Consider the following 25,822-nt stretch of genomic DNA (forward strand, 5'->3'; position numbering starts at 1 on the left):
ACAAAGGAGCAATGCGAATGAGGGCTGTTTGGCCCCCGCCTGTTGCTGGGTTGTGACCTCCCTTCACAGAATCTCTTGAGATGGATGCCACTCCTGAAGTGACTTGGCTCTGTTTTAGGGGCCTACTCGTGGGGTGGTGTGTGCAGCTCTCGCGGGGCTCAGGAAAAGTGGAGTACAGGGACACCTGAGGGATGATCTGCCATCGGCCAGGGCCCTGCCTGCCTTAGCCCCCGCTGAGAGCTCAGCATAGTCGTAGCTTCCACCTGCAGCTGTCTTCCTGAGCATTTTCTTAAGTGAAAATAAAGATTCAGCCATGAAATGATTTTTGTTTTATTTATTTATTTTTAGTGTAGGAAACAAATAGAATTGCTTTTTAGAAGAAAAACCTGAAATGAATGCATTTAAAACATTCAAATGATTGTTATAAAGATGCAGATCCTCAGAATGACAAAGTATGTGTTTTAAAGTTCCCTGTTTACATTTCTGAACTTTTAGGAATCTCTAGGTTGGGGAGGTTGAGACATCTTCAAGCATCCCAGTGAGCCCCAGCGCCCGGGCTGCAGTCTGCAGTGAGCCCCAGCGCCCGGGCTGCAGTCTGCAGTGAGCCCCAGCGCCCGGGCTGCAGTCTGCAGTGAGCCCCAGCGCCCGGGCTGCAGTCTGCAGTGAGCCCCAGCGCCCGGGCTGCAGTCTGCAGTGAGCCCCAGCGCCCGGGCTGCAGTCTGCAGTGAGCCCCAGCGCCCGGGCTGCAGTCTGCAGTGAGCCCCAGCGCCCGGGCTGTAGTCTGTAGTGAGCCCTAGCGCCCGGGCTGTAGTCTGTAGTGAGCCCTAGCGCCCGGGCTGTAGTCTGTAGTGAGCCCTAGCGCCCGGGCTGTAGTCTGTAGTGAGCCCCAGTGTCTGGGCTGCAGTCTGCAGTGAGCTCTAGTGCCTGGGCTGCAGTCTGCAGTGAGCCCCAGCGTCTGGGCTGCAGTCTGCAGTGAGCTCTAGTGCCGGGGCTGTAGTCTGTAGTGAGCCCTAGCATCCGGGCTGTAGTCTGCAGTGAGCTCTAGTGCCCGGGCTGCAGTCCGCTCCGCAGGGCTCACGGTGATGTTTTCTTCGCGTTTGCACTGTGATGTTTTCTTCGTGTCTGTAGCTCAGTGTCTTTAACACAGCAACTGCCTGCTGAATGCAGTGGGATGTTTGCTGCCCATCACAGGGATGTTTAGGCTGTTGAAGTTTGTCCTTCAATTACTGAAGGAAGAAAGGAATTCAAAATGAGAACCCAGCATCCTTTCATAAACTCGTTGAACAATTAACTGTATTTTGCCTGAAGATCAGGCAGCTGGGCTTCAGCTCTCCTATTTGTCTGTCCTTAGAAACCCACACCCCTGCCCCCTCCTGCCTGCTTGCCTTCTAGTGTGGAAAATTTGAAACAGGCAGGAAAGTATATCCAATATACAAGGATGAAGTAGCTGAAGGAATCTGGGTGAGGAGAATTCAGGGCGGCAGAAGAGCGCAGCAGGGTCAGATGAGGACAGAGCCCGTGCACAGTTCTGTGGTCACACCTAGCTATGGGAGAGGCCCCTCGTGGCTCTGAGCTGCTCAGCAGACACAGGGCCCCTGGGACATATGATTAAGGCCAGTGGGTTTTCTGAAGAGGCCCAGCTCTTTCTGACACTGAGACCTGAGAGAAATTTCTTCTTCAGACCCTCACTAGGAATACCTCCTTCACCCATCCCTACAGTGGATAATGATGCGCATTTCTTCCCGCCGTGTCTTCTAACGGCTCGCGGTGCAAGTTCAGAGGGTGAACAGTCTTGTGAGTGAATACTGAAGGAATGCTGAGCAGACAGCACTCCCCTGGGACTTTTGGATCCAGTGATAGAATTTAGGAGACTTAGAGGTGTGAATGGACTATGTACCTCTCAGATTATCCTTCAGAATGACAATAGCTCAGAACATGGAGGTGAGGCCGCAGGTGTGCCCACGGTGCTGTGTCGGCCGTCGGGTGTTACAGTGAGAAGCAGACCTGCGTCTCCGACAGTCGTCTTGGGAAGGATGAGCTCACCAAGTCTGGGGTGACAGTCAGGGAACCCGGCCCTGTGGCCCCTCTCCTACACTGCGGTGGGCCAAGGGACAGCTCTGAGACACCCCAGGCTTCCTTGGGGCACTGTTTGGGATCGCCTGACATATGGGCTGTTAGGAGACCAAGGCTGCAGCGTTCCCTGCCAGAGAGCGAGGCTGGAGGAATCTTAGCCTGGAAAAGTTTTAAAGGAGGTGTCTGTGATGGGCTTTAAAACAGTAAATGAAAAACAATAGCAAAAGAACAAAAAAAAAACCCCAAAACCTCAGCAAAAGCGCCCTTAGAAATGTCTAATTCCAAGCACTGACCCATCCTTGTTCTTCCCTAGTCCTCACTTAATTCTTAATTGGATATAAGCCAGGGTCTGTCTCTCCAGTATATCATCGGCCAGCGTGGCCAATCATGAGAGAGCAGGACCAGGGGTCAGTTGAGGCTTATTCTAAGATGAGATGATCAAAATACCAACATGCTTTTAAGTTATGATTCTTGATATTATGGTAACTAGGTATGCAGTGTGTCCGAAAGAGTCACCAGGCCACAAGACCCATCTGAAGGAAGCCAGGGATCAGAATATAACCCTGTTTACATGATTTCCAGCTGCCACCCCCCGTAGCTGCAGCTGTGGTTGATGGTCCCTAGACTCTGACAGGAGCCAGGCGCTCTCGGGTTGGTCATGAGAGATTTCTCCACAGGGTGACAGAGGACAACAGTGATTATTCATGATGCTGATCCTGGGGCAGGATGTTGGCTTGAAAACTAGACTTAAAATGGGTCAAGAAGGCAGGTGCCCAGTGACCTCATGGTCTCCCTGTGGCGAGGGGTGTCAGGGGGTTGCCTCCCGAGAAATGGACGTGACAGCGGTTTCCTTGGTTGGCCACGCCGACAGAGTTTTGAGAAAGCAAACAAGGGCGTAGCAGTGAAACCCCCAGATGAGGACAGACTGCAGAGTTCTCAGGGCAGAAAACCATTGCCAGGTATTTTATTCAGTGTGTTCATGATCAGATAGTCTCCGTAAGGCATGGGTACCCTTTAGGGGGTCTGCTATGCTCAGGGCTGTTCCCTGTGAGTAGAAGTGTGGGGCAGACACCAAGGAACGGGGCGGGGTGGGGGTTCCGGAGGATCGCTTCACGGCTGCAGAGAGCCCTGAAGGGTGGCCTCAGGACCACCCTGGTTCCCAGCCCTGAAGGCCAAGCCCAGATCCTCCCTTAACAATATATTAGCCTTGACCTTCTTGAAGCTGATAACAAAATACTGTGGCACAGTTTTGTGAGGCTCTGTCCCTGGCCAAGCCACTGTAGAAGGTTTAGCCCAGGGGTGTCCAACCTTTTGGTGTCCCTGGGCCACAAACTCTTGGGCCACACATAAAATACACTAACACTAATGACAGTTGACAAGCTAATAAAAAGGTCCTGTGCATAATGTTTTTGGTATTCACCACTGTGGATAAGCAAAACAGTTGTTGCATTGAAAGGTTGGACATGGCTTCTTTAGCCCCTGACAGTCTTTCACCTTAGCAACTGGAGCAGCTACAGCATGTTACATGATTTATCTAACATCTGCTGCTGGCAGGTAATCAGAGGTGAAATTTCTCTATACAGACACTCGGTAGAATTGGAGCAGATCCCAGGTGGAAGACGAGGTCACTGGTGGCTTCTCCAGGTGAAAGGCCAGATCCCTGGTGGCTTCTCCAGGTGGAAGACCAGGTCACTGGTGGCACTCCCAGGTGGAAGGCCAGATCACTGGTCACTTCTCCAGGTAGAAGGCCAGATCACTGTGGCTTCCCCAAATGGAAGGCCGGATCACTGGTGGCTTCTCCAGGTAGAAGGTCAGATCACTGGTCACTTCTCCAGGTAGAAGGCCGGATCACTGTGGCTTCCCTAAATGGAAGGCCGGATCACTGGTCACTTCTCCAGGTAGAAGGCCGGATCACTGTGGCTTCCCCAAATGGAAGGCCGGATCACTGGTGGCTTCCCGTGGCTTCTGCCCCGTTTCATTCTTCCTGCTCTGACTTCACCATCTCTAATCCTGAGTCCACGTGGGTGCGGTCACAGCAGTTCTAGGAGCTGGCATGAGAGAAAAATGATCCCTTTGCAGTCAGTCCTGGCTGTCTTTCCCCAGAACAGCAGTAAGCAGGAACGGACTACTCTCATATCATATAACTTAGAACCTGGGTTGCTAGGGACAGAAAAGTGCATTTTTTTTCTGTGCTGATTCCCTGTGACTTCTGCTTACCTGTAAACTTGTTGAGGGACTCACTGTTCACACACTCAGAGCTGACTGGGAGGAGTGCCTGAAAGCAGAGAGCTCTGTAGTTGCTCAGGAACTCGGGAAGAGCTAACATATTTAGAGGGTCTTAAAGGAAATAGGGCTTTTTGACTCCTTGAAGGATTAATTTCCTTATGTAGTTTTCACATAAGGTGTTTTCTCTAAGAAAGTTCAATCAGGAGATACGCTAGTCCCCCTTGTCAGTGAGGATATGAATCAAGACCCCCAGTGGGTGCCTGAAACTGCAGATAGTACCGAATCCTATATATACTGTGTTTTTTCTTGTACATACATACCTATGATAAAGTTTAATTTAGAAATTAGGCACAGTAAGAGACTTCTGAACAGCAGTAACTACTAAAGTAGAATAATTATTGTAACAGTATACTGTAGGAAAAGTTATATAAATGTGGTCTCTCTCTCTGTCTAAAAATACCTTTCTGTACCGTACTCACTTTTCCTCATCTTGTGAGGGTGTGAGATGATGCAGTGCCCCATGGTGAGAGGGCGAGAGGTGAGTGACGTAGGTGAGGCCACTGTGGCCTCTGACATACATCAGAAGAGGACCGGCTGCTCGGGTGACCTGGGCCGTCAAACCATGAGGATGTCAGTGGCTGCAGGTCAGGAGCTGACGGTGTGGATGACTGACAGGTGGGCAGGGTCGACAACGCGGAGTTGCTGGACAGAGGGCTGGTTCGGGTTCTGGGCAGGCGGAGCGGGACAGGCGAGTGCTTCTCCTTCCTCAGCCCCCCACCGAGCTTCTGGGGTGGCCACCGAGGGAGTCTTGGCCCTGGAGGGCAGTGCTGGCTGGGTGGCTCACCTGAGAATGTTCCTTCCGGTAACTTGGATGCTTTCTTCCCAAGATCGTCCTTCTGAGAAGCTTCAAGCACCCATTAAAAGACTTTCCCCCAGTGATGGTTAAGGCGGAGCAGCGGGAGAGCTGGTGTTATTTTGGCTCAAGTCAGCTGGACAGTTTCTGTTGTTTGTTTTGGCTTCCTGGTCCATGTGAGGGGTTGGCAGGGGGAGCATGAGGGAGCAGGATCGCCTTGTTTTTGCTTTGCTGTAATTGAGGAAAGGATTAAGGAGCCATCTGTGGCACATTGTTGTCTCCATAAAAAAAAAACTACACTTTTCCAATAGCATTAAGTTTGCTTTTGTTCGCATCTTTCATAGGGCCGATGTGTCGTGCCCACAAGCGATTGGACCTGTGGGAGTTCTGTTGTGGGTGGTTCCCGGAACTGTGGGCGGGCGGTTTTACCCAGGGCTCCCTCTGCTTTGTGTCTTGTAGAATGTCGTACTCTCAGGAGGCTCCACCATGTTCAGGGATTTCGGACGCCGACTGCAGAGGGATTTGAAGAGAGTGGTGGATGCTAGGCTGAGGCTCAGCGAGGAGCTCAGCGGCGGGAGGATCAAGGTAGGAGCCAGAGGCCTCCACGCAGTGCTTGGGGCTATTGCCCCAGGCCTGACCGGGGCCCTCCTGACACAGAGCCGAAGGAGCTTGTCTGGGCCGCGTAAAATAAAAACAAGTGTTCATCGCTTTCTGAGCTGCATTGTGACATGACCATGGAGGTTTGCTGCCTGAGGTCCTTCCAGGCTGGTAGTTCAGACTGATGGTCCTGGTGACACAGCAACGGCAGCTTCACACTCTCCCTGGCCATGCCTGCCAGCAGTTTCCTTTTGTGTCGTAAGAGATCAGGCATGGGGTGTAATGACCAGTGTCCCAACGAGATGGGACTAATTTATGGTGAGGATCTTTCATGTCCTTCGGAAATGTTCTCATTAAATGAAAATAACTAATGTTAGCAGGGAGTTACAAGGCGTTCCTCCAAGATAGTAATTCTTAAGTAGCTGATCATTGTGGGCTTCTAACCAAGAGTGGGCTTCGATAGGGGCAGTGGGCGCAAGGAAGAGATCCCACGAGTCCACTGTTGGAAGAGCACAGTTTCTTTTCTTTTTTTTCTTTTTTCTTGAGACAGAGTCTCTCTCTGTCGCCCAGGCTGGAGTGCAGTGGCGTGATCTCGGCTCACGGCAAGCTCTGCCTCCCGGGTTCACGCCATTCTCCTGCCTCAGCCTATTGAGTAGCTGGGACTACAGGTGCCCACCACCAAGCCCGGCTAATTTTTTGTATTTTTAGTAGAGACGGGGTTTCACCGTGTTAGCCAGGATGGTGTCGATCTCCTGACCTTGTGATCCACCCGCCTCGGCCTCCCAAAGTGCTGGGATTACAGGTGCGAGCCACCGCGCCCGGCCAGAAAAGCACAGTTTCTTTTATTATTTTGAGGATGGTTAATCTTATTTGGAATGATCTCTACAGTGCCAGAACATCTGATATGTTAGGTTAAAAAAAAAAAGCAGTGGGGTTAATTGCTTGGATTTTGTGCTTTTGAACTTCAGCGCTTTGAGCCTTGTGAGAGGGAGGTTCTGCTTGCCGGGCGCACTGTGTTCCTTTGAGCCCTGGGGGCTGGGATTCTGGTAGGTCTTAGGGGGATTTGGCAGCAGGGGCGGAGAGTCACTGAGCGCTGGGTGTGAGGTGGTGCTTGTGCCATAAGAGGAGGGCGGCCCTGGATGCAGCCGTGGTCTCGTCAGCCGGGGGATGATTGGATCACAGATGTGTCTGTGGGTGTGGGGTAAGTGAGAGCTGCTTTCTCTTCCAGCCGAAGCCTGTGGAGGTCCAGGTGGTCACGCATCACATGCAGCGCTACGCCGTGTGGTTCGGAGGCTCCATGCTGGCCTCGACTGTAAGTCCCTCTCTCGAGGGCTCTGTGTCTCCATTCCTGTGCTCTCAGTTGAGTTTGGGTAAATACTGTCTACGAAGGTGAAATAGTGTGTGCCCTAATCGTGTGGCTCTAAACAGACAATTCTGTAAGACATAAATTATATCTTTTTTGTTTTTTTGAGATGGAGTCTCACTCTGTCGCCCAGGCTGGAGTTTAATGGTGCGATCTCAGCTCACTGCAACCTCCGCCTCCCGGGTTTAAGCAATTCTCCAGCCTCAGCCTCCTGAGTAGCTGGGACTACAGGCGTTCACCACCATGCCCGGCTCATTTTTTTTTGTTGTATTTTTAGTAAAGATGGGGTTTTGCTGTGTTGGCCAGGCTGGTCTCAAACTCCTGACCTCAGGTGATCCACCCCCCTGCCTTGGCCTCGCAAAGTGCTGTGATTACAGGTGTGAGCCTCTGTGCCCGGCCTAATATAAACTATATCTTAATAATCACACAACACATTTATCACGTGTCCTTGCTAATTAGGGGTTACAGAAAACATGGTAAGTGGAATCCAAAAATAATCTAAAAAAAGTCCTGCATTAATCGTTAATTCCAGTGACTTTTCCAAATAATTATTACTTTTCCCCCTCAAATTTGTGAATAGCTCACACATTGTTAGTGGGGGACCGGCATTTGGTTGGTCCTAAAAAGACAGAGGCTGATGAAATTTCTAAAAAGTGAAATAACTCCCCATTTAGTAGTTTAGTACATCAGAGAGGTAAAATCTTGCAGCAGCGGTCCTGGGAGGGAGGGTGGTGGCCGGAATGAGGAGAGTATCTTGCCTGCTTGGTAGCTGGTTCCCTTGACTTTCTTCTGAAATGAGTGTCTTTCTGTCTGCCTGTTGCCTCTTGTAGCCCGAGTTCTTTCAGGTCTGCCACACCAAGAAGGACTATGAAGAGTACGGGCCCAGCATCTGCCGCCACAACCCCGTCTTTGGAGTCATGTCCTAGTGTCTGCCTGAACGCGTCGTTCGATGGTGTCACGTTGGGGAACAAGTGTCCTTCAGAACCCAGAGAAGGCCGCCGTTCTGTAAATAGCGACGTCGGTGTTGCTGCCCAGCAGCGTGCTTGCATTGCCGGTGCATGAGGCGCGGCGCGGGCCCTTCAGTAAAAGCCATTTATCCGTGTGCCGACCGCTGTCTGCCAGCCTCCTCCTTCTCCCGCCCTCCTCACCCTTGCTCTCCCTCCTCCTCCGAGCTGCTAGCTGACAAATACAATTCTGAAGGAATCCAAATGTGACTTTGAAAATTGTTAGCGAAAACAACGTTAGAAAATGGCGCAAAATCGTTATGTCCCAGGAGAGAATGTGGGGGCGCAAACCCTTTTCCTCCCAGCCTATTTTTGTAAATAAAATGTTTAAACTTGAAATACAAATCGATGTTTATATTTCCTATCATTTTGTATTTTATGGTATTTGGTACAACTGGCTGATACTAAGCACGAATAGATATTGATGTCATGGAGTGCTGTAATCCAAAGTTTTTAATTGTGAGGCATGTTCTGATATGTTTATAGGCAAACAAATAAAACAGCAAACTTTTTTGCCACATGTTTGCTAGAAAATGATTATACTTTATTGGAGTGACATGAAGTTTGAACACTAAACAGTAATGTATGAGAATTACTACAGATACATGTATCTTTTAGTTTTTTTTGTTTGAACTTTCTGGAGCTGTTTTATAGAAGATGATGGTTTGTTGTCGGTGAGTGTTGGATGAAATACTTCCTTGCACTATTGTAATAAAAGCTGTTAGAATATTTATAAATATCTTTCTGCTGTAGTGTGGTGGTCTGTTGGTTTTCTCCCTGTCGCTGTGCTTCCTTTAAAGAATATTGACATTGTTTTACATCATTGGAGGATTTGATTAATACCCAGCTTGTGGGAGGAAATGTCTTTTCGTGAATGGTGTGGGCTGCCTGCCCCGCAGTGACCACTCCATCGCTGGGGGTATCGTGGGTCTGGATAACCCATCAGAGATGGTTTTTGAATCTGGGGTATAGTGGGAAGGAGTGCCTAATGATTTCTGATGTTCCTTCCTAGAAGTTCAGGATTCATGACTGTAAGCTTTCAGTAACTACTCTGATGTTTGCTGAATGGACTGCTAGCTTGAAAGGTAATTTGCTCAATTAATAGATTTAGGTTGATTTCACTCTTCATATTATTCTTATAATTATGTTACTTTAAAAATTGTTATTTATGGTATTTCTTCTAAGTTGTGAAGTATGTTTTTTTTTGTTCTGTTTTAAAATTTTTTCCTTAGTTTCACTCTCAGAGGAGGTGAATGAAATATGTTTTGTTCTCAGAAAATTTGCCTTCATAAAGAAACGTAGCCAGGTGCAGTGGTGTGCGCCTGAAGTCCCAGCTCCTCAGAAGGCTGAGGCAGGAGGATCACTTGAGTCCAGGAGGTCAAGGCTGCAGTAAGCTAGGATTGAGCCACTGTATTCCAGCCTGGGTGACAGAGTGAGACTCCATGTCTTAAATAAAACAAAAACAAGAAAAAAAAAGTTAGGTTATTGAGTTTAGAAATAAGTTTAATATTGAACTCAGTATGGTGAAATCTGAGTTTACCAACCTCAGTTGACCAAATCTCTGATATTGTCACTGTGCTAGGCCCTCAGTCTCCCCAGTCAAGAGTCTGGTACCACCTGGTTCTCCCCTCATCCATAGTGTTTCTCTGCATTCCCTTGGGGGATTCGCTGCTTCTCGGGATTGCTGTACCATTGGCTTCTCATGATCTTCCAGCCATTTTATTGCATCAAGTTCCCAGTTGGTCTGCCTGCCTTCAGTCACACCTTTGCACCCTGAGCATGGTAGCGAGAGCTGTTCCTTCTAACGCCATTTTCCTCTTAGTTCTATGCTATTCAGGGCCTACCTGATACTCCCATCTTCACCCTGCCCCGCCCGATTCAGCATGCTTTGGACATCTCACAGTGGGCACCGTCATTCCCACCTCTGCTCTGCATCTGTGCGTTGGCAGGTGCTTTGTTGCGCCTTCTCCAAACCCTGGGAATAACACCACTCTGTATGTCAGTGCTGTGGCAGCCTGGCTAAGCTAGAGCTGTATGAGCTGTCCTTCCACCACAGGATACCCAAAGCTTCCATGTGCCTTCTTTGGTACAAGATTAGCTTTGAGATTGTACTTCTGTTTGTCAACTTAAAGAACTGTGGGAGAATATATATATGTATATATATTTTTTTTTTTTAAATTTTTTTTTTTAAGATGGAGTTTTGCTCTTGTCCCCCAGGCTGGAGTGCAATGGCGTGATCTTGGCTCACCACAACCTCTGCCTCCCGGGTTCAAGTGATTCTCCTGCCTCAGCCTCCTGAGTAGCTGGGATTACAGGCATGCACCACCATGCCCGGCTAATTTTGTATTTTTAGTAGAGATGAAGTTTCTCCATGTTGGTCAGGCTGGTCTCAAACTCCCCACCTCAGGTGATCTGCCCGCCTTGGCCTACCAAAGTGCTGGGATTACAGGCGTGAGCCACCGTGCCAGGCCGAGAACATTTTGTTTTAAACCTACATTGACAGGACAGAATGATCCATTACAGTGTGACAGGTATGATGCTGTGGTTCTCAACCCTGGGCAAGACCCATCCCAAATTAAGAGAATCAGAATAGGGGCCCCAGGGAAGGCATCCAATTTTTGCTTTTTGTTTTTAAACTCCTTAGGCAATGCCGGCGTAGCTGGATCTGAAAGGCTTAGGAGCAGAAGGAAGGGTTTTTGACTCAAAAAGATCTGAATACCAATTCTGGCTGTTCTTTAAGCAAATGAGATCCTGTTTTCTGTTTGCTCATCTGTGGGCGAATTGTAATGGTCCTTTTCCTATTCATAGAGGTGAGTTATCATTTTTTGTTTATTCAGTAAGCCTGGCAGATACTATAGATAGAAATGAACTGTGATGGTCATGTGCCCCCGTCATTTTATAAGGAAGAAAAATGTTTACAGTTAGTAATTTTGATAAAATCTGCACATACCTTTTGTTCAGGTTGAATTAGTTAGATCATAATATAGAAATGAGTTAAGTATTCCTAGAGTTGATGGGTAAAATCGACCTCCTATGACAAAATTACAACTCCAGGTGAGCAGTTTTCTGTAACAAACATTTCATCAAATATACTCGTTAAATTCTAAAATTATAAGTCTACAGTCTTTAGGACTATTAAACCTTTTAATAGTGCAGGAGCCAGGTGTGGTGGCGAGTACCTGTAGTCTCAGCTACTGGGTAGGTGGAGGTGGTAGAATCCATTGAGCCCGGGAGCTCAAGGCTGCAGGAGCCAGGGTCATGCCACACACTCCAGCCTGGGCAACAGAGTGAGACCTTCTTAAAAAGTGCAGGAAGTTGCTTTGCCCTGTTCAACAGATTTAGACATAAACTCAGCTTTACGATGGTGAGAATATGATACGAACGGCCTTAACTTAAAAAAAAATCTGGCAACTAGTATGTGAATATTTAACAAACATTATCTTTCTAAGAAGATGTGACCGCTGGCTCAGAGTTGCTCTTTCCAACACACCTGAGGAAACAGCCTCTCACTTCTTTGGGGATATTCATCAGCTGTTCCTGAGGGTTTAGCTTCTGTTTTATGAACTTTTAAGCCAAGATTAGACTAAGTAACATGAAGCTTATGAGTTTGTTTCTGCATATGGTGAGGGTTGGGGAAAAAATGAGAGAAAAGACTCCTGAAGTGGGGTCCGTAGAAGAGGACCCAGTCAGGGCTGCTGAGGACGGGGGAGGTGACCGCATCACTTACAGAGGGAGGAAGGGTAAACGCAGAAGGCACCTGGTGCTTGCGTTGACCAACTGCAGGTGGGTGGGGGACTCTCTCCGATTGAGTTTCCATTTCCATGTAGCCTAAATTGAGGAGGGAAGAAGGCGAGGCTTTCTTAGGGGTTGGGGTTTGGGTTTTGCCAGGCAAATGTGATGATGGGTGGGGCAGGTGTCCTGGGGGCATGCAGGTGTAGACGGGGTTTCTCTGCTGCTAACATGAGGGACCACGGACTCCAGGTAGGGTGGGAGCAGAAGGAGATGAGAGATTGGGAGGAATGGAGGCGTCTGAGGACTGGCGGCCCTGGGCTTCAAGGTTAGGAGGTTGTGGTCCTGAAGAACGATACTGATTAAGATTTCAGAGGTGGAGCACCTCTCAGTGATAACAGGGTCATCGAAGTGGTGATTATGTAGAGTTTAAATTCACTGGAAATGGAAGAATGTAGGGAATTTTGAGAGAAGGACATTGGATAGGTTGTCTGGTGGGTGCTGGCTCATGCAGGAGGCTGTGGGGGTGGAGATGAAAGTAAGACTGGTCCAGCTGCCTGAAGTCGTGCCTCTGTCTCGGGGGTGGCAAGGAGCTGAGCATTGACCGTGAAGCTGGGCACTGCGCCGAGAGTGACCCCACGTTGGGAGTGATGCTGTGTAGCCTCCTTTCACCTGAACCGAACCCTATGAAGTTGGTATTGCTACTCCCATTTTCCAGACAGGAAAGCTGTGGCTGAAAGAAATTCAACAACATGCCAAAACCACACAGCCAGGACACCGAGAAGTCACATTGAATCTATTTTCTCCAGTCTTGTAGAAGTAGGTCATAGCAACCGGTGAGAGACCAGGTGGTAAAACCCAGTGATAGGAATCTGCAGCATGACTTCATCAGATAGTAGAGTAGAAAGAGTTTGGAAATGGCCATGGGGAGCTGGAAATCCCCCTCGAATCCCGATCGCTCGGTATGTAACGTGTTCCAGGAAGCTACTCATGCGGGATGTTTAGATGTAAAATTATTTTCATTTTTGTTCACAGCGCTTTGTTAATACCTGTCTTATCAGGTGCACTGGCTTTATGTTACAAGGCAAATACAAGATGGTTGTTAGTCTGAGTGCTTAGAACCATAATTAGCCCTTAGTAAGTGTTCAATAAATTCTAGCCATTATTATTATTCTGTTACAAAGCAGTTGCTGTGTCTTAAGAGCTCTACTTATCAAAATTGTGTTTAAAAAAAGTTTCAGCATAGGAAAAGGGAATTTTAGATTCTTGAACTGTATTGCCTTTAGGAATTCCATTAAGAAAGGGTTAGAAAAAAGATACTAGTATGTAGTTGTAGAATGCGGACTCACGGGGCTTTTCTTACCACTGTAGCTGATATGATTGAATCACTTTTATCGTCCATCTAAGGAAAAGGAAGCCACTTGGAGCCCTGGGTTGCCTGCATGGCGGCTGTCTCCCCACTAGGATCCAGACCAAGTCATCCCGTCTGAGCCACATGAGGATGTCTCTGTTTTGGGCTGTGCATGTTCCATAGCCTTGCCACTTGGGGGCAGTATGGTGGAAGGTGCCCTGAGTGGCCCCCCTGGAGGTGTTTGTTCCCTTCCCTGGAGTGCTCTTGCCTGCCCGGGATGTTCACCCTCCTCTGCCGCTGCCCCTCTGTGTGTAGAAGGCAGCCCCTCCTTTACCAGTGCACCAATGACACCTGTGTCCCTCGCTGGACTGACGTCCTGGAACATGGGGGCCGTATGGTGCTTATCTTGGGAACCCCCGAGGCCTTCCCAAGGCCCGGTAGGTGCCCCGTAGACACTTAACTAAGTTCCTGTCCGACAAGAAGAAGGCATCACTGGTTTTCCCGGGCTGCGTGTGCTCTGGTGCTGAGACACATTGTGTGTCTGGATAACTGTAGGATGGTGAGCACCCGGGATGTAGCTATCCTTACCTTAAGAGTTTAATGATATCATAAAATCTAACTCTTGGGCTTGGACTTCAGGAGGGTTTTGGGAACCTGAAGAGTAGAGGATCAAGCTTGTCTAAGGCTGCCGCCTGCCTGCGTCTGCTGTGCCGCCAGCCAGAGGCTGGTGGAGCAATCACCCTGCAGAATCCTCGAAGATGTGCCTTGTTTTATGGCAGTCGTAGCTCATTCCACAGCTTTACTCATATGAATAATGAGCTCTCTTGTGACTGAAGTGCAGATCGTTCGGTGATTAATTCGTTCTTTATGATCCCTCCTTTCTATCTCATTTGTAGAAATTACGATTGTGCCAGACAGGCTTGTGGGGTTAATCAAGTGCAAAGCTTATTGAAAACCACAAGAGAGGCCCATTAAGAATATTTATCTGTTAAATCATTCTTTACTTAATTGAAGAATATTTCATAGTGTTTCTTTTAAAAGTATCTGTCACCCTTGTTAAATAGAAATATAACTTGATTGGCAAAATAATTGCATGGGGTTCTAATTGGCAATTACTTCAATTTCACTTGGTCAGACAGAAATAAATCTTTTTAAAAAGAGGAAAAGAAACTATAGCTTGATCTTAGTATCACTGTGAAAGTTTTTTTTTTTTAGTTTAAAAATATTAGCTCTTTTTACCCTATATTGGTTTCTTAAAAGTAAGCCGTGGCTCATTCTCTGCAGGTTGACTCCTCAGCTTTGATTTTTTCGTTTTTAGTTTTGACTGCCGTGGATTATTTTTTCTGTGTGCGTGTATATGTGTGTATAATCATATATGTATATAGTTGTTAATGTCATATTGTTGCTAGGAATTTCAAGTTTTTAAATGTTTTAATCAGTAAGAAAGAACACAGCTTTAAATTATTAAAAAAATAATTATAAACCTAAGGGTTTACGATGTCAAGCAAAATTTGTTTGTTTATTGAAACGAGGTCTCACTCTGTCGCCCAGGCTGGAGTGCGGTGGTGTGATCATGGCTCATTGTAGCCTCAATCTCCTGGGCCCAAGCGATTCTCCTGCCACAGACTTTGGAGTAGCTGGGACTACAGGCCCACACCACGACGCCCGGCTAATTTATTTTTTGTAGAGATGGGGTCTTGCTATGTTGCCCAGGTTGGCCTCAAACTCCTGGCCTCAAGTGATCCTCCCACCACAGTCTCCCAGAGTGTTGGGATTACAGGTGTGAGCCACTATGCCTGGCCTGCAAAATTTAAATGATAGGACATTGGCTGTATTTCTAATATTTAGGGGTCAGATGTACGTTGGCCTTGAGTCATCTTTTTTCTGCTTCTCATTTGTGACTGGCAATAGTGACCGTATGATGAGGTGTTTTCGACGTAGTGAGCTGTACGCCATTTTTATAATTGTATTGCAGGAGCTTGGGGGTTTGAGCAGAGAGTGGGACACCCAGAATCTTGAGTGCAGACCCTGGCATTGCCATTGGCTGGTCCTCCGTTTTTGCTCACGTCATTCATTCCGTCTCTGTCTCTTTCCTTCCCTTCACCCAGTGAGACAATGGTAACAAGCAGTAGTGGAGTTCATGGTCCCAGGATCCCACATTTCTGAGCCACTCAGAATGAGAATGTGGTAGAAAGATGAGCTGTGAGGGGCGACTGAGGAAGCTGATTTGAGGGGCTGGACGTGTGGATGTGGAACTGCGGCCATGGCACAGTTCCGGGGCCTTCCATGCACGGAAGGAAAAGCCGTCAGTTATCAAACGCTTGCTCAGCTCTGGGTCGCCTGTTTACCAAGTGCCCGTCGGAGGACACAGTCCTGATGATGTGGAACTTCCATCCCAGCAGAAGAGAGGGACGTGCGTGGGTCCCAGAGTCATGCTATATCATCACAAACCACAAAGGCCCGTGAGAGGAAGTACAGGGTGCCAGGAAACTCACAGCAGGCCCGGAATGGGGTATGAGCGACGGATGTGAAGGAGGCGCCGAGGGGAGGTGGAGCTGAGAGCTGCAGGGGACTGGAGGCCGCCAGGCCACGAGGTGGAGGGACAGCAGTGCAGGAAGAGGCATATTATTAGGTTGGTGGAAAAGTCATTGCGGTTTTTGCAATTATATTTAATGGCAAAACCCGCAATTACTTTTGCACCAGCCTAACAGCTTGAAATGGCTGTTTCTGTAGGTCAGATATAGCAAAATGTCAGCAACGTCTAGTGAGTCACTAAGACAAATGCCTGGAGCAGAAGGAAGCCTGCCTGGCTTTTTAAGAAAGAAGGCCGAGTGTGCGGGATGTTCAAGAAAAGAGGTGAAGTTGTCCACATGGGACTGGGCTACGCATTTTGGTCCTTATCCTAAGAACAAAGTCCTGGGACACATGAAAAGATTTTTTTTTTTTGAGACGGAGTCTTGCTCTGTCGCCCAGGCTGGAGTGCAGTGGCGCAATCTCAGCTCACTGCAAGCTCTGCCTCCCGGCTTCACGCCATTCTCCTACCTCAGCCCCCCGACTAGCTGGGTCTACAGGCCACCACGCCCGGCTAATTTTTTGTATTTTTAGTAGAGATGGGGTTTCACTGTGTTAGCCAGGAAGGTCTTGATCTCCTGACCTCGTGATCCGCCCGCCCCGGCCTCCCGAAGTACTGGGATTACAGGCGTGAGCCACTGCGCCCGGCCATGAAAAGATTTTTAACGGAAGAGTGGGTGCCTGGATATGTGCTGCATAGACACACCTAGAAGGTTTGCCCGAGAGGTGGCGCTTTTCTCTAGAGCCATGGAGCAGACCTGGAGGAGGAGAGGTGAGGTGGGCTGCACAGGCTGTACGGGAATGCTGCTCTTGTGTGAGACAGTCTCGCTCTGTCACCCAGGCTGGTGCAGTGGCGTGACCTCGGTTCCCTGCAACCTCTGCCTCCCGGGTTCAAGAGATTCTTTTGCCTCAGCCTGCCGAGTAGCTGGAACTACAGGCACATGCCACCATGCCCGGCTAATTTTTTATTTTTTATTTTTAGTAGAGACAGGGTTTCACCATGTTGGTCAGGCTGGTCTCAAACTCCTGACCTCAAATGATCCACCTGCCTCGGCCTCCCAAAGTGCTGGGATTACAGGCATGAGCCACTGTGCCCGGCCTGCTCTTGTGCTTTCTAATGGCAGCTCCAGAAAGATGGCCTCAGCAAACAGGTCGTATGGTTTGGTAGATACAGCATGGGAGCCATGGAGGAACTGTGTGTCTCCCTCTGGGCAGTTAATAAAGGATGTGAGAAGGGACTCCAGAATCAGAAGGGTAACATACTACAACCTTTAGCTGAAGGAAGGGAATGAGCTTTTTGAGGTTTAGTGTAACAAAAGGTAGCTAGTGGATGTGGCTCGATTTTAGTTTTAAAACGTAAAGTACCAATAAGATCATTTCTCTTGCTAGATTTAGAAGTAGTTTGTCTTCTCTCCCACCCCCAACTCTGCTTTATTTCTTTTGTAGGAAAAAAGCTTCTGTGATTTGTCCAGAACAGGGGTATTTGAGAACTATTAAAGAAGAACTCAGGATATAGCCCGGCGTAGAGAAAGAGCTACACACAGAGATACTAATTAGGAATATGCTGGCTGGAGAAGTAACTTTGTGAGCTATAAAGGTGCAAATGACTGGTGTTTTTCACTGACGTCTTTTATCTTAATTAGGTTGGTATCCTGCATGGGCATTTCTGATTATGCAATCATTTTCTTGAGCTGAATTAGCATGTTTTACATATTTATTCATTAGGTCTTATGTCCATGATAAATTAAACTTTATGGGTAATGAAAACATTATTGCATGATATAATTACAGCTCTCCTGAATTAGAGTTTAAGAATGTGATTGCCACACTCTACGTAACTTAATGTCCCCTAATGGCAAAGATTAATAGCATTATAAACTTTCTGGTCATGTGCAGTTCAGGTCCGGGTTGATTTACAGTCAGGTGACTTTTAAAGAGCTGACAGCCCTTGTGCTGAGATTTTATGAACAGCATCGTTTCCCGGGGGAGTGTCCTCTGTAATTTAGTGCTAATCACTAAACCACTAGTAATCATGTGTGTATTAAGTTTATTGTGCCAGTACTCTGAGAAGTTGTATATTTGTGACAGAGTAAAGTAGGTGCTTGAGTTCCCTTGGAAGTGAAATAACAGTAATGTTGATAGGGCTTAGTAACCACACCCAGGGACAGATTTTCAGTTTTTTTTCCCTTTTCTTAAAAATAAAACAACTGATGCATTCACACAAAGAGGTATGCATCTTGAGTGTTTTTATATAATTTAATTTAAACTCTACCATTACAGCAGATTGCTCTGGGAAGCCTTGGGCTATGAACACTGGAATTGCACCTGCTCCATCCTTACCCTGCGGTGATGTGCATGGCCAGTTTGAATGGACCAGGAACTGGACTTGGTGTCCATTTTCCCCAGTATTAGAGATGGGTTTGTGGGGATGACAGAATTACAGACCGCTTGACTGACAAGTTCACCTCTCCCCACCCTCCCCTTTTACCAGGAAGCGATGACTTGTGATGAGAAAGGGCTGATGGGATTAGAATCCAGTCTGTGTCCATAAGACACAGTCAAGTCCACTGTTACACAGGAGTCAAACCGATGACCTTGTGGAGGGGAACAACACCGATTACTCGATCCTGGCCCGGGGGACCATGGCTTCCTATTGAGCAGCTGCTCCTGCCTTCCCTTGGTACAGCAGAGATGTGAAAATCTAGCTCCAAGTCAGATGTGTTTAGGAAACTTTGGGCTAACAAAGGGAAACGTTTGTTTCCTCGAGGCTGTGAGAGCTGTCGTTAATGTGCTGAGCCGCACTGTGTCCTGAGCAGGAGCCTGCGGGGACTTGGCACAGAGCCTTGGTGCGTCCCACTGCACCTCCACACCAGACCTCAGGGTCGGGGCCACTGCACCTCCAGACCAGACTGCAGGGTCGGGGCCACCGCACCTCCACACCAGACCGCAGGGTCGGGGCCACCGCACCTCCAGACCAGACCTCAGAGTCGGGGCCACCGCACCTCCACACCAGACCTCAGAGTCGGGGCCACCGCACCTCCACACCAGACCTCAGAGTCGGGGCCACCGCATCTCCAGACCAGACCGCAGGGTCGGGGCCACTGCACCTCCACACCAGACCGCAGGGTCGGGGCCACCGCACCTCCAGACCAGACCTCAGAGTCGGGGCCACTGCACCTCCACACCAGACCTCAGAGTCGGGGCCACCGCATCTCCACACCAGACTGCAGGGTCGGGGCCACCGCATCTCCACACCAGACCTCAGGGTCGGGGCCACCGCACCTCCACACCAGACCGCAGGGTCGGGGCCACCGCACCTCCAGACCAGACCTCAGAGTCGGGGCCACCGCACCTCCAGACCAGACCTCAGAGTCGGGGCCACCGCACCTCCACACCAGACCTCAGAGTCGGGGCCACTGCACCTCCACACCAGACCTCAGAGTCGGGGCCACCGCACCTCCACACCAGACCTCAGGGTCGGGGCCACTGCACCTCCAGACCAGACCTCAGAGTCGGGGCCACTGCACCTCCACACCAGACCTCAGAGTCGGGGCCACCGCACCTCCACACCAGACCTCAGAGTCGGGGCCACCGCATCTCCAGACCAGACCTCAGGGTCGGGGCCACTGCACCTCCACACCAGACCTCAGAGTCGGGGCCACCGCACCTCCAGACCAGACCTCAGAGTCGGGGCCACCGCATCTCCACACCAGACTGCAGGGTCGGGGCCACCGCATCTCCACACCAGACCTCAGGGTCGGGGCCACCGCACCTCCACACCAGACCGCAGGGTCGGGGCCACCGCACCTCCAGACCAGACCGCAGGGTCGGGGCCACTGCACCTCCAGACCAGATCGCAGAGTCAGGGAGCCATCGTATGGGGCTCCCCATGAAGCGCTGCCTTCAGATGGGGCATCTGTGGAGGGACTTGTGTAAGTGGACTGTGTTTAGTGAGAGAGAGAAGCTGGTTTCTAAAAAGGATTTTTTTTTTTTTTTACTTTGGAATATTTTACTGTGGACTGAGGAGAAATGATTATTGTGCTTTTGATGGTCGGTGATACATAAGGAGAATTGAAGTTACAGAGGGTATTTTGGTACTTAGCAGAAAGATTATAATTAACAAAATGGACTGTTTGGTGTTTCTTTTTGTTATTTTTCATTTCTTTTTTATGCTCATACTCATCATCTAAGATAACGGAGAAATTCAATCTATTACTCTCTTCAGAATGCACTTAAGCAGCCTCTTTTAGAAAAGGATATAATTTCCATCTACTGGAATTCCATTTCAAATATAAACAAGACACCCCGGAGGGAAAGGAGTTACAGATGCTGGTGATTCTGACAGCATTAACCAATGGGAGTTGGTAAGTGTGGCTGTGATCACTGCGACATCAGATTTTCCTTCCCTTCCCTTTTTCTTTTTCTTTCTTTCTTTCTTTCTTTTTTTTTTTTTTTGAGACATGGCCTCGCTGTCATCCAGGCTGGAGTGCAGTGGTGCAATCTCAGCTCACTGCAATCTCTGCCTCCCAAGTTCAAGCGTCTCCTGCTTCAGCCTCCCGAGTAGCTGAAATTACAGATGCCCACCACCACACGCGGCTATTTTGTATTTATAGTAGAGACAGGGTTTCACCATGTTGGCCAGGCTGGTCACGAACTCCTGACCTCAAGTGATCCACCTGCCTCGGCCTCCCAAAGTGCTGGGATTACAGGCATGAGCCACTGTGCCCGGCCTCCCTTCCCTTTTTCTCCCCCCCCACTTCCTGTTTTCCTTCCCCTTCCCCTTCCTGTTTCCCTTCTGTCTTCGTGGTCTCCCTGTGCTGCCCAGGTTGCTCTCGAACTCAAGTGATTCTCCCGCCTCAGCCTCCTAAGTAGCTGGTGCACACGGCTGTGCCCAGCTGAAGTGTCCACGGCTTAGGGAAAACAAACTCCTTCCGTGCATATGATAAAAGTAGATACACTGTGGTATCCAGACTCACCTCTTGTGAGTAGTGAGCATCGTGTTTGTGGACAGAGTTTCTCCGTGTCGTGGCCATTTCGATTCGGAACTCGGGTGACCGCTGCTGTTCCCAGCCTCCTGGGCCGCTGCTTTACTGCGGTGGGGACTCTGGTGGTCTTGCTGCCCCCCTGGCTATTTTGCTTCATGGCAGCACCTCTTCAGAGAAAGCAGAGGAAAATTAACAATGAAAACGGCTTTCCTCTTAGTTCTGGGAAAAATAATCTGTCATAAAGAAGATAAAACATGGTTGTGTGGGAATAAGTGAACGCCGGCCCCGTGAGCGCAGGCAGAGGCTGTTCCCTCCAAGCCCGCTCTGCAAGGGCCTGGGCGCCGTCCTGCCCGTGTGGTGGAGGCTCCTGGGGGCACGGGAGCAGGAGGCGTCATGGAGAAGAGGGAAGCTCCGGGGTGCCGAGGGGGTGCTGTAGGCACGCGGAGCTGGAGGCCGGCTCGCCACAGTCAGGCCCTTGTGTGATGGGTCAGGAGAGCACCATTCTCTGATGGGTCCGAAATTGAAAGCGGTGGCTAAAAGGAGGGCAGCGGGAAGACACGGATCAAGTCCTGAGCATTTGGGGCCGATTGCTGCAGAGGTCACAGTTTCTCCTCCTGGGCTGCAGACTGTGGGTCAGTATTACAGTCTACCATTGTTTATATCATGTGGTTAATATCAAGCATGCGAGTCTCCCTGTTTCCTGTGTTCCTGGTAGATTGTTAATATACAATCTACCATTGTCTTCAGTCTCATTTTGAAAAGTGGAAGTTTGAATAAGGTGTGGCCGCTCCATTCGACATTTTTCTGTGACTCAAAATGCAAAAGTTGAAGGCCTCAATCCTGAATCTGTGCTGTGATACTGCTGTTACTTTACTGAGATAAAACCTTCAATGCCTTTCTACCATATCACACATTTTTCTTTAACAGAATTTAGGTTCCCGATGGTGGCCTTGTGGGTTTGTGAAAAAAGCCTCAAATTAAGGCAGAGGCCTGTGTTCTAATCCTGACTCTGCCCCTGACGTGCTCTCTGGTCTGGGTGAATCATTCCACTGCCTATTAATTAAATTATTTGAGATGGAGTCTCACTCTGTTGCCCAGGCTGGAGTGCAGTGGTGCGATCTCGGCTCACTGCAACCTCTGACTCCCGGGTTCCAGCGATTCTCCTGCCTCAGCCTCCTGAGTAGCTGGGATTACAGGTGCAACCATCACGCCCGGCTAATTTTTGTATTTTTAAGTAGAGTTGGGGTTTCACCATGTTGGCCAGGCTGGTCTTGAACTCCTGACCTCAAGTGATGCACCCGCCTCGGCCTCCCAAAGTGCTGGGATTGCAGCGCGAGCCACCGCGCCCGGCCTGATGCACCCACCTCTGCCTCCCGAAGTACTGGGATTGCAGCGTGAGCCACCGCGCCCGGCCTGATGCACCCGCCTCAGCCTCCCAAAGTGCTGGGATTGCAGCGTGAGCCACCGCGCCCGTCCTGATGCACCTGCCTCAGCCTCCCGAAGTACTGGGATTGCAGCGTGAGCCACTGGCCTGGCCTGAGATGGCTTTTAAAGTGGGTATGAGGAGCTCCATGCCCATGACCCTCCTGGAAAATGTGATGATACCAAGAACATTTTGAATATAGTTGAGGAGACCTGTATCAGTGTCCTGGGGCGATTGTAACAAAGTATACAAACTAGGCGGCTTAAACAACAGAAATTTATTTTGTCACAGCCTGGAGGTGAGAAGTCTAAGGTCAAGATGTGGGCAGGGCTGGGCTCCCACTCAGGGCGCTGGGGGAGGCTCAGTCTCGGGCCCCTCCTGGCTTCCGGTGGTCCCCTGGCCTGTGGCAGCATTGCCCGCTCTCTCTGCATGTGGCGTTCTCCCTGTGTGCCTGTCTGCTTCTGTGTCCAAATTACTCTTGTTACAAGGACACAGTCATATGGGATCAGGGCCCACCCTGCTCCAGTGTGACCTCATCTCAATTACTTTCCTCTGCAATGATCCTACTTCCAAATAAGGTCACATTCGGAGGTCCTGGGAGTTAGGACCTCAGCATATGAGTTCTGGGGGGATGCATTTCAACTCACAGCAAGACAAATCCACGTCGTTAATATCAAGCACGCGAGTCTCCCAGTTTCCTGGGAACTGATAGGTACCCTCAGTGCTCCTGAGGTTGACTCGAGTGTTGACCGGCCAATTCTGGGCAAGTGACCCAATCGCTGTAACTCTAACTCTCTGTCCTTACTCTAAGGAGAGTAGGGATGTGCACTTCTTGTGGTTGGAGGGATTAGCCGGGGAGACACATGGAAACGGGTTGGCGCAGTTCCCAGAGCCTGATGGCCTTTTTGTTTTTAGCACCTCGGAACGTGACCAGAACCGTGGTCTGCAGGGCTGCATGCAGAGTGGGGGCAGAGGAACACAGGCATTTCTTGTCCTAAGGGATTTGGGCGTCTTGCTTCTGGGGAGCACTTCCTTTTCCACCCATCCCCAGGGTGGGTCCAGCCCACTCTCAGCCCCTCAGCACCTTGCAGGTATGGAAGGGTCAGCACAGGCCATGCTCCTCCCCAGATCTGCCCAGCCCTGCTGAGGGCCAGCAGCATGCCCTGGCACTCGTCTGTGCCTTCTGGTGCACAGACTCGCAGTGGTGCCCATCCTGCCCCGTCCACCCCCTCGTGGTGCTTCCCCTCGCTGGTAGGGCCTTGTTCTGAGGTCTCCTCTGTGCAATCAGCACCATGCACCCCACAGCAAGGCCTCCCAGCAGCTTCTTGTTGACGGGTCTCAGGGTGGGCACTTCATTTGCAGGCCTGGTGCAAAAGGAACATGCGGGGCCTCTTGTTATAAATGATTCAGAATTTCAAGATGGCAGAGCAGGTGTTCAGCATGGGTGTCGGGTCTGCGTGTGACTCCATCGGTTGGACGCCCGTGAAGCCCTGGCTGGTGCCAGATAAGCCACAGTCTCCCATATATGAAGCACATATTGTTCAAAATGCGATGCCATCCTGGGGTGCAGAGGAGCACACAGGCGAGAGGACCCGGCCTGGCGCAGCCCACCCCGACCTGTCACCACCTATGAAATTGGATCCCTCCCGAGAGCGAGGACCTGTGCCAAGCCCCTCAGCACCTCTGGGGCATTCTGACTGATGCCTGTTATTGACAGCACCATGTTCCTCTGGGAGAAGTGGTTGAGATGAAGGGCTTGGGATAAATAAGCCACAGCATGCTGGGCCATGGTAGTTCCTGAGTCTCCCTGTAAAGCAGAGGACAGATGATGTGCTGAAGAATACGATTTAATTATTTAAGTCATCCATTAGGCTTTCACACTTGAGTCATGACTTAGAGCACAGCGGGTCTGCCTGGAAGGGCTTTTTGCTTCTCCTGCTGCACGGTTCAGGGGTCCTCGGGTTCAAGGGCGAGGCGTTCTCTTGCACCCACCTCTAACTGTCCGGCACACTGCACCATGGTCACTGCTCACGGACCATGCAGTAGACGGTTAGCCGTGCCCACAGAGCGCCTGGCTTTGGCCCTTGACCTTTGGTCCCTGGGAGGTTGGTCCCCAGGCCACTGGGGTGTCCTGTCTGTTGGGAGCACTTTGTTACCTGAGCACCTCAGGCCCCCCTAGATAGTGTACGCTGACAGTGGTGTTTATAGTGGGGACCTTGGGCCACACTCTATTGGCTTGACCTCCCAGGGCTGGACATGGAAGGCAGCCAGGGTCAGAAGTGAGGTGGTCCTGGGTACCCCCAAGCTCCGCAGTTAGTTTCATCAATGAGGTGGTCTTGGAACCCCCAAGGTCCACAGTTTGGGTCAGAAGTGAGGTGGTCTTGGGGCCCCCAGGCTACACAGCTGGGGTCAGAAGTGAGGTGATCCTAGGGGCCCCCACTTATCTATCAGTCCTAGAGAATGACTTCTGCAGCTCCAGTACAAGGCCCAGCGTGGAAGTGCTCAGCGAGTGTCTGATGGAGAAAGGAATGAATGGAAAGCTCTGGTTTGAAGAAAAGGCCCAGGCAAGGGACGCATGGATCTGGGAAGGTCTCTGCAGGATGATCCAGAGCAGGGGGGGGTCTCTGCAGGAGGATCCGGGAGGGTCTCTGCAGCAGGATCTGGGAGAGTCTCTGCAGGAGGAGGGAGGAAAGCCAGCACTGCCAGCCTCTGGGGAGAGCCAGGCTCTCTCATCCTACAGTGACTCCCAGTGGTCACGCCTTGTGCTCCTGAGATCCGAGGACACCAGTGTTTGTCCAGACCCTTCCTCCCTGCCTTGCCCTCCAGGTCGCATCCTGATTTCTCCAACTGAATGTGCAGCTCCTCTCAAGCGGCGAAGGGCCCGGGCTCTAGAAAAGCAGCGCCAGCTGTTAAGTGGAGGTTCTCTCGGATGGCCCCGGAGCAGGGCCGGTTTCTTGAGTTGGGACGCAGGTGATGTCCTCACCCTTGAGGCAAACGCACTTCCTGACCCTGGGGGTCACCTGGGGGGTACTGCACCCCGTATGCTTGCATCTGGCCACCTGCTCCCTCCCTGGTGAGAGGGCCCTGTGAACCGGGGCATTGAGCCTGTCTCTGTGAGGCCTGACACAGAGCCAGCTCCAGAATCTCTCCTGTTGATGCCGCCACTTCCGTCCTGAGCATGGCCGAGAGGGGAGAGCGCCTGGCAGCCTTCCAAGCCGGGGCTGGCCGAGGGTCCCAGGGCTCTGCTTTTCTGGGGATTGACTGATCCTCAGGATAGACACCCTCGTGGCAGCAAAATGGCTGCTCTAGGCCTCATAGTCACACACCACACCCCCAGGGAGAGAGGCCGTCCTTCCACTGTGTCAACGTGCAGCCAGGCTTCTTACCCAGATGCCCCAGAAATCACCTGTGTGTCACTCATGACCCATCACAGAACCAGTCCCCAGAGCCAGGGCCCAAGCCCAGCAGGTCCCAGTCTTGCAGCTGTGGTGGTCAGCCCGTTTCCCCTGACACCCATGAACCCATTGAGGAGTCTGATAATCAGAGTACAGTTACCAAGAGGAGGGGGATGGATGCAGCAGGGCCTAACGTAGCAGGACTTCACTCCAGCACTCACTACTGATGAAACTGTTAGCTCAGATTCTTGG

At 50.1% G+C, this 25,822-nt stretch overlaps 1 protein-coding gene across 9 annotated transcripts in view; it reads left to right on the plus strand.

Moving 5' to 3' along the window:
- ACTR3B (actin related protein 3B) overlaps positions 1-18,569 on the plus strand; it is a 107,096-nt gene extending 88,527 nt beyond the window's left edge. For 5 of the 9 annotated variants that reach the window (XM_055392482.2, XM_055392486.2, XM_055392481.2 and 2 more), the window contains 3 exons: positions 5,612-5,737; positions 6,978-7,061; positions 7,943-8,855. In XM_055392482.2, the coding sequence (XP_055248457.1) occupies positions 5,612-5,737; positions 6,978-7,061; positions 7,943-8,038 (306 nt within the window). In that variant the 3' untranslated portion in view covers positions 8,039-8,855. Of the gene's footprint in view, positions 1-5,611; positions 5,738-6,977; positions 7,062-7,942; positions 8,856-17,213; positions 17,983-18,258 lie in introns of those variants that run through there. The other 4 variants (XR_010134787.1, XM_055392483.2, XM_055392484.2 and 1 more) reach the window with 4 other exon arrangements.
- Positions 18,570-25,822: the final 7,253 nt, after the last annotated feature.

The sequence above is a fragment of the Gorilla gorilla genome, chromosome 6 (assembly GCF_029281585.2).
Source record: "Gorilla gorilla gorilla isolate KB3781 chromosome 6, NHGRI_mGorGor1-v2.1_pri, whole genome shotgun sequence".
NCBI classification, from domain to species: Eukaryota; Metazoa; Chordata; class Mammalia; order Primates; family Hominidae; genus Gorilla; species Gorilla gorilla.